The sequence below is a fragment of the Mercenaria mercenaria genome, chromosome 13 (assembly GCF_021730395.1).
Source record: "Mercenaria mercenaria strain notata chromosome 13, MADL_Memer_1, whole genome shotgun sequence".
Classification (NCBI taxonomy): Eukaryota; Metazoa; Mollusca; class Bivalvia; order Venerida; family Veneridae; genus Mercenaria; species Mercenaria mercenaria.
In genome coordinates, this window is record NC_069373.1 from 6,597,986 (window position 1) to 6,606,944 (window position 8,959).

Genomic DNA, 8,959 nt, shown 5'->3' on the forward strand with positions numbered 1-8,959 from the left:
ATGAAACTTGGTCAGAATGTTAATTTTTATGACTTTTAGGCCAAGGTCAATTCTGGTTCGTGTGGGGTCAAAAACTAGCTCACTAGGTCAAATCAAAGGAAAAGCTAGTTATTAGGGGTTAGAATTAGGTCAGGTGAGCGATACAGTGCCTTCAGGGCCCTCTTGTTTCTTTTTTGATGAACTCATTATTAGCCACTCAACATATTTCAATGAAAATTTTGTCCGTAAACAACATGTATTCCATAATATTCACACAAAAATTCAGAGCACTGAAAATGTGCGTCCACCCCCAATCGTGACCACCATTTAACAAGGTAATCTTACTGCTGTATAATAAACCCTCCCAAACCTACCCCCGTCGGCACTATGCTTATACCATTCAAATTTGCCTAACAACCTCAAAGAAATACGCATACTCATTTTAACCTCTCGCTACGGCCATGATCGGTAACCTTTATAACCTTACAATTTTGTCTACAAGGCAATCTTGAAGCTCTATCAATAAATATATGCATTACCATATCCCACCCACCTAATATACTCTTCAAGAGATCCAACCTGCACATACATTTCATTGATAGAGCTTCAAACACCTGTGATCTTTCTTACTTAATTTTAATTTTTTTATTTTTACAAAGAAACCTTTTCAAAAAAGCCTTTTAGTGAAGGCATGTTTTTCTGGAGTGATAGCTCTAGTGGACAAGGCAGAATTTAACATTATTTCATTATTGTTTTTGTTGTTATTATTATTATTATTGTTATTATTATCATTATTATTATGGTTTTTAGTATAAACTGCGACCAGAGAGGTGATGTGATGCTGAACGACTGGAAGCACTAATACGGCAGCTTGGTGTCAAAACCAATTAGCTCACCGTCACGAAGTCTGGGGAGATACTGCTATACTCCCACCGTCGGCGGTTATTTGGTTGTTTTTTATATTAACTGCGAATACAGAGGTGATGTGAAAACACTAATGAGGCAGCTTGGTGTCAAAAGCAATTATAATATCTTAGAACAATACACATCAGGCTTTAACATTAATTATGTACAATCAGAATAGTCCTATCGCTCTTGTGGAGGTATTGTGTCAAAAATAACAAACGTGTTAAGGTGGAATACTCCTAATTTGAACTTGTTTGGTTCTGTTTCGACATTCTGTTTAATATAAAATTATGCTGGTCGCAAACGCACTATGTTGGTTTTCTCATGGCGCGGCTCAATTATTTTTCCCACCCAACTGGTCCTAAGACATCACTTTCTAGGAAATATATATTGTATTACTAAAATGAAGTGAAAAGTAAATTGTGTGAACGTAAAGTTTACTGAATACAGTAAAATACGGTAATAAAAGGAAGTGACTGGAATGTGTTTAGCGTTTCTTTCGGAAAATGTTTTAAGAACTACGGATGTATACGCATATGAAAATACTAATATGCTGTTTAACCAAGGCTTACAATTAGAAGATGAATTTCGTACGCCTTAACGTCTGATTGATCTTATGGCATATACAACCACTAAAAGTCCACACATACGGAACAAACAAGCATCACCTTGCACAGTCTCTAGAGGGCATTTCAACATCAAAGACACAACGCGCTATCTATGGCAAACAGGTAGCTTTATTTTCGGAAGAGTTGTACCCTACTGCAGGAACATGCATGTTCTGTCCCGCAGCGGCAATAGAACTTCGTATAATAGTAGACTGTTACAACAGAAATTAAAGACACAAGATCTATAACGCATCATTGTATAATTAGTGATTTATCTCCCCTCTTATATGTACTCTCGAATGGAGTTTATCTAGTAAATCTTAGTTTATCACCCATTTTTGTGAGAAAATTCTAAATTCTTTGACACTTGATACATTTACAAGTAGCATTAAGTAGAAATACAAAGCATTAGAACTTTTACTCAATCTGAAAAAAGAAATGATGCTTTATATCTCCTCTTTTGTACGTATTTTTTTGCAGTAAACCTCAGACATTATTGCAGCTAAAAGAATTCCGTAACCAATGGCATAGTAATAGAGTACAATAAGAAGAAATTTAGCTTTTATTTTATTTTACTACTGAAATGAATTTAATAAAACTGGAATATTGATAGTTCACAAAAGCAAAGAAGAGCGCTATACTCATGACTTTATCTTGAATAGTTACAAATTAATTTCCCAGTTCAAAATGGAAACGATGGCAGGGGATATGGCTGTCCTAATCAAATGTTAAATCTCCAGCAGAAAATTTCGTTGCCTGCTGTCAAATCTTGTTGTTTCAAGCAGTTTCGTTGCTGAGGTAAATAATTGAAATATCTAACATTGACCACGGTATTAACGGCATTTTATTTAGCTTTTATGATTGTACATAGCTTGCATGCTCACCTAATCACAAATTGTTGAAATATGGTTTTCTCCAGAAATTCTGATATCAGATAAATGTAATGTTAATGTTGATTTTTCTTCAGTCTATTTAAATAAAGAGCCATTATTGCGAATATCAGTATAGTTACACACATGTAAAATGTAGCAAATACATTTTTTTTGTATTCAGCCTGAATGTATTAGAACTGAACTTTGACGTTTAAAGATCAAAAGTTGTCTTTATTCCTCCCGACTAAACTATATTTGAGAACAATAATCCGTAATAATTGAGAATGGGTAAGTAAAGGTAACAACTGTACACGTACATAGTGCCAAATATTGAATTCATTTTCGGGATAAGTGTTTCCTGGTTAGGACCTGGATAAACTATGAATATGATGAACTGTTACTGGAGACCACAGTTTTGACAATATTGCAAAGCAATATTATTTAACTGCTAAATATAAAATAAGATTACCCCAAAATTGATACAAAAAAGGTAGTGAAATGAAAACTCAATCACTAGGAAAATGTTTAAATTCTATTTAAAAATCATTAACGTTCTTCTATGCTTTTCAATTTTTCTTAGATGTAATAGATTTCCAATGCATTTGCACCATACTAGTAGTCGAACATTTTTATGATGCCCTACTATTTTGATTATTTGTAATCTATCATTCAGTGCCTTGTTGAACTGCCCTGTTATTAGCTCTGTAAGTAGAGTACACGAAGTAAATTCCCTTACTAGGAAAATCTCCCATCGGGACTAATTCATAGGGGACACTATAACGGAAATCTGAAGCACATAGTCAGTTCCTTTGAGTAAACAACAAAGTACTGGTACGGAATCAAGCAACACTGGTTTACTGACTGATACTGCAAATACCGTTAAAACTGCGTAAAATCTTTCCTGAGAATAATGCTCAGGTGAGCAAAACAGCCTCACACAGACCAGAATATTTAAACTCAGCCCATAAAGAGGTCGTCTTATTTTCCATCTGAACTTGGGTACTGAAATCATAAATTGTTTCTAAAAATGGAAAACAATACATTTTTAAACAACTCTGTTCAACAGGTACAATTTGAAATGCGTGAATGGACTAGATATACGTTCTTTGGTTTAATGAGTCTGGTAGCACTTCTTGGAATCTCAGGAAATACTCTCATAATATCAGTTTTATTCAAGTTACGCAACAAGACAAGCACGGACTTCTACGTTCTTTCAATGTCTGTCATGGACCTAATATCGTCAAGTGTCAGTACTACATGTTACATCCTACGCTACGAGCCAAACACTTGGGAACTTTTGGCATCCAGCTGGTTTTGTCGTCTGCATATTTTCACGATATACCTGACAAACATCTCAACAACCTCACTCTTAGCAGCGACTGCGTATGACCGTCACAACAGAACCGTAAATACATTGGCCCAACAGCCGCTCGATGCATCAACAAAAGCAAAACGAATTTGTGTCGGGATTTTGTCTTCAAGTTTTATCTACAGCTTGTTCTTTCTCTTAACGACAACACTGGATTCGACCACGCTTAAGTGCTCTGGTATGAAGGGCTATAGCACAATGACAGCGATATTCAGTTCAGTCTTGGCGCTTGTTTTTGTACTCATGTTTGTAATTGTTATCGTCTGCTACACAAGGGTCGCGGTTATGCTACGTCGGCATCACAGACGAATTCAGCGAATGAAACTGAAAACAAACCCTATGACTATAAAAACTACGAGAGAAGTTCCTACGTTAAGTGGTGACAATAATATGCCACAAGCATCGACGTTTGGAAGAAAGATCCTCGCTACGTACACAGCGGTAACAAAGTTGCAGAATGAACAGATACAATTTAATGAACAGGACAACGCCATCGTTCAATCTGTCGCAGTTAAAGACAACGATTCGAGAGGACAAACAGCAACAAATCTACATATTACACCATCTTGCAGTAAATCTATCGAAAATAACGAAGTGTCGTTACCAGGTAAGATCATTCGAGACGAGAAGCCGTTACCAAAACACACTGCCATCGACAGAGACCGGCGATTGATGAATCGCACAACTATGATGATGTTCCTTATTACTTTAGTTTACATTGGTACATGGATAATCTTCTGGTCAGCAACTGCTTACAAAGCAGCTACTGCCTCGCCGTCGCTTGGACTGCTCTTCCTGAGTGAAAAAATTTATTTGATCAACGGCATGACCAACCCAATATTTTACATACTTATGAGCTCTAAATTCAGACAAATGGCAAAAGATATGATTTGTAAACCATAACTACAGATTATAATTGGAGAGAGAAATGAAAGCCGTACTGGAACTCGAAAACCTGTATTCATATGCTTTGATCTTCGCTGACAAGTGACAAAATGACATTTACCGGTTTGCATCCACATTGTATATAGTAGGTAAGTTGTTTATTCAACCTTGTGATCTAAAGGAGTCATAAATACATAATCAAATTACCTTTGTAAATCTTGTGTACATGATAATTGTTTCTATAAAGTACTGGATCGGATTCATATTTGAAACAGACATATTACTTATGAAAAAAAGATGTAATCTTCAGATTCTGATGTGAAAATGATACAATTACATCACCTGTATGTTTACCATACAGATTTGGAAGAACTCAGTTACCTCTAGAATATCTGTGTATGTGCCTATTAAATTACGAGGTCGTCACCATTTCGATATTTGGTATTACAGTATATGTCACATCTAACGACACTTGCCGGAAACAACATTCGCTGTTATCTGATTAAACTGACTGAAACGGCACCTTCTTTACTGGTATACCTGAATATTTTATAGGCCCCTTACTGGCTATTTAATCGACTGCTCTTGACGGTACACCAAACAAACACGGCTGTAAAAGGGGTAATACACATTTATTGTGCAGTAGCCCGAGTGATTGTTGATGACCGAAACCAAGGGCCGAGCTCACCTAAATCCGAAGGGCTCCTGCAGAACTTAATACACAAAACAATCGTGTATTGCTGCTATTCATTCTTAAAAACATGACACGGAAACAAAATGCACTGATGACTTTACGATTCTGTAACAATTTTTAATTACCATTCTGTTGTTCTTGGAAACGGTTAGCATATTTTAGATATCCACTGGGCCGCATAAATCAACAACACAAAAACACTATTAAATGTTTTTAAACGATCATTTTTATTTCTCATTATAACAAGCATGACATTAATAATGTTGTTTTTTTTTTTTGTATATCACTTAAAAATTCGGTAAAAAGGAACACAATTTGGACATTAGATTAGATATTCAACAGCAAACAGCATTGAAGAATTCAAAGGACACTTACCCTTAAGGGAATTTATCGCCGATCGGAATTGTTATAATCGTAGGTCCAGGTACTGATCTGCAAGAATGACAGTCAACGTTCGCTTAACTGAGAATTTCTGAACCGAAATGTTTCAAACAGAATGTGATAGTCCGCCTGACTAATGATAGTGCCTGCCACGGTGCCAATGACAGAGCCTATACCCGGTATAGTTTAACAAGATATTTTAGATTATTTTCAAAAATAAGGTTTTGGGATTATAAATCATTTGATTTCTTTTAAAATTCAGTGGGTTAATTTCTCTCGAGAAATAAGTCTTTATTTACCTGTCAAATATGTCGAAAAGCTATGAGTCGCCGAGTTTTATCATGTTTATTATTCGAATTATTTACAGAGATAGTCTCTACCAGGATCAAACCGACTAAGGTTTAGAAGTATGTCTTCAAAACACACTCGGAAATATTTGATAAACGAACATCTTTACCAACAGTCTGCCTGACCATTACATGTTCTACGATATTCTCAAAAAGTTGTCTCCCTTTAATAATGAGAAATAAAAATATCTATGTGTACCTAGTTACGTGAAATTTTAACACTGGGATGTAACTGCAAATGCATCGAAACGAAGATATGTAACGGATCTTTGAAAATGGTGAGTATTTAAAGGCGCTGAACTGTCCGAAAGTGTGGCCCCTTTATGCAGCCCTTTTCCGGAATTCAATGTATATCAGTAAACTGACAGTTGTTGTGTAGAGTAATATACATGTTTTATATGCTGTTCAATTTTCATGTGAAATAACCTTTTCTTTCTATGATTAGGTGTTGTTTGAATTGTTTTCTCAAAATGTAAGGTTAAGTCGTAATAAGTAACAAAACCAAGAAGCTGGCGAGGTAATAAAATGACTTTGCAAAAGCCTGTCCGCCATTTCTTCTTTATATCCGGAAGCATGGAGTAAGGGAGCAATAGTTCCTATTTATAAAAAAGGTGACCATAAAGATCCTTCTAATTATAGAGGGATAACTCTTGTAAATGTTGTTGCTAAGATTTATTCTCTTGCTCTACGTAATCGTATCAATATTTTTTGTGAAAATGAGAATGTGTTAAATGATGTACAATACGGGTTTAGAGATAAACGTAGTACCACAGATTGTATTTTTCTTCTACATGCAATTATTCAAAAGGTATTGTTAAACAAGGCCAAACTCTACTGTGTCTTCGTTGACTACGAAAAAGCCTTCGATACAATTATACATGACGCTCTATGGATAAAACTAGTGCAGTCTGGAATAAGTTGTAAAATGATCAAAATGATTAAAGCCATTTATCAAAATGTTAAATCCTGTATAAAAGACTTGCATACAATGTCATATTCACATTATTTTGACATATCACTCGGTTTGAAACAAGGGGAGCCACTCTCTCCTCTGCTCTTTATCCTCTTTGTGAATGATATAAATAGTATAGTTGATTTTTCACAACTTACAAATGACGACATAAACTTGTTATATATGTATATGTTACTATTTGCTGATGATATTGCATTATTTACTACCAATCCTGATACTCTTCAACTCCAACTCAATAATATTTTTGAATATTCACGCAAATGGGGATTGAAAATAAATGTTAACAAAACTAAAATTTATATATTTGAAAAGAGAAAATCTAGAAATAATTATAGATGGTTTATAAATGGAGAACATGTCGAAATTGTAGATTCTTTTTGCTATCTTGGAGTGAAATTTAATTACACAGGTACTATGTTAAATGCTGTTAAAACGCTAAATGACCAGGCTCTTAAAGCATATAATAACCTGTTGTCAGTATTTAATCGAATTAAGATGGACATTAAAACAAAATTGTCTTTGTTCGATTCTCTTGTAACTCCAATAATTCTGTATGGTTCAGAAGTATGGGGAATATATAACTGCAAAGAAATCGACAAAATTCATCTCAGGTTCTGTAAAATCATTCTAGGAGTTCGTCCTCAGACTTCCAATGCGGCTGTTCTTGGTGAGCTTGGTCGTTTCCCTCTTTCTGTTATATGTAAAGAGCGATCTCTAAAGTATTGGTTAAATATAATGAAAACTCCCCAGTCACTTGTACACAAAATTTTTATAGAACAGTGTGATTTGTTAAATAACAATATTGAATCTACTTGGGCTTCAGCTGTTAAAAGACAACTGGATATCTTAGGATATAGTTATTTGTGGAATAATCAGAACTATGATATTAATTATATGCCAATGTTAAAACAAAGATTACGTGACCAGTATGTACAAGACTGGAATGATGTGATAAGTAACCAGTCCAAATTGTTTTATTATAGAAAGTTTAAAACGGTGTACAAATTTGAAAAATATTTAGATGTAGTAGGTAACGATTTACATAGAAAAGAAATGTCTCGTTTTAGGCTTTGTTCTCATAATCTTGAAATTGAAAGTGGAAGATTTTCTGGAGTTGAAAGAAACTTACGTGTTTGTAAACTTTGTACACAAAATGTAGAATCTGAATATCATTTTCTGTTATGCTGTCCAATTTATAGAAATCTTCGTCAAAAGTATGGTATTGTTCAGTCATTTCCATGTATAAATACATTTACAAGGACATTATCTTCAAGTAATAATAAAAATATAAGAAATACAGCCAAATATGTATATTATGCTATGCAATTAAGAAAGGAAAAACTTACAGATATTGCTGCTTCTTAATGATTAATATATATATTTAGAACCTATAGTTGTTTTTTACTGTAATTTTGTGATATCTTGGCCATCCTTTTTATTTCTGTAAATGGCCAAAGGTATATTGTATATGCCGATATGCCAATAAATCTGAAACTGAAACTATATCAACTCGTATTCTAGATGCAAGTTAGAAGAGGCCGAGAATAGGTGGAGAAAAGCTTAGATTATTGTCTCAAATGAAAAATGATACTTGTCAACTATAATTTATTTGGTAAAAATTCGCTTAAAAATTGTTGAATGAACTGTTGTAATGAAAATAAATGTCTGTTGAAACTGTTCTTGTGTTATTCCCCAATTACTCTACCCAGGCTGCGGATATGTTTTTTTATTAGGCCGCACAAGTTTAAAGTAAAAGGGCACTTTTCTGTAACCTGTGCCATATATTGTTGAAGGTGTATTGCCTTTTTTAGTTCAAAGGCAGAATTCCATATCCTTCAAGACATATTTGAAGTAAATAATTATTTCGGTGAAAGACATTTGTGTTGTATCGCATAATCTGACAAGTATTCATTTTAAACACACAGTTTGATGATAATGTTTAAAC

General features: G+C 34.3%; 1 protein-coding gene across 1 annotated transcript; it reads left to right on the plus strand.

The window, feature by feature from the left end:
• Positions 1-3,443: 3,443 nt before the first annotated feature.
• On the plus strand, positions 3,444-4,637 carry LOC123530549 (uncharacterized). The gene has a single exon (XM_045311323.2). The coding sequence runs from the start codon at positions 3,444-3,446 to the stop codon at positions 4,635-4,637; it is 1,194 nt and encodes a 397-aa protein (XP_045167258.2).
• Positions 4,638-8,959: the final 4,322 nt, after the last annotated feature.

Coding starts and splice junctions, on each gene's coding strand:
- LOC123530549 (XM_045311323.2), top strand. CDS start 3,444: ATGCGTGAATGGACTAGATATACGTTCTTTGGTTTAATGAGTCTGGTA.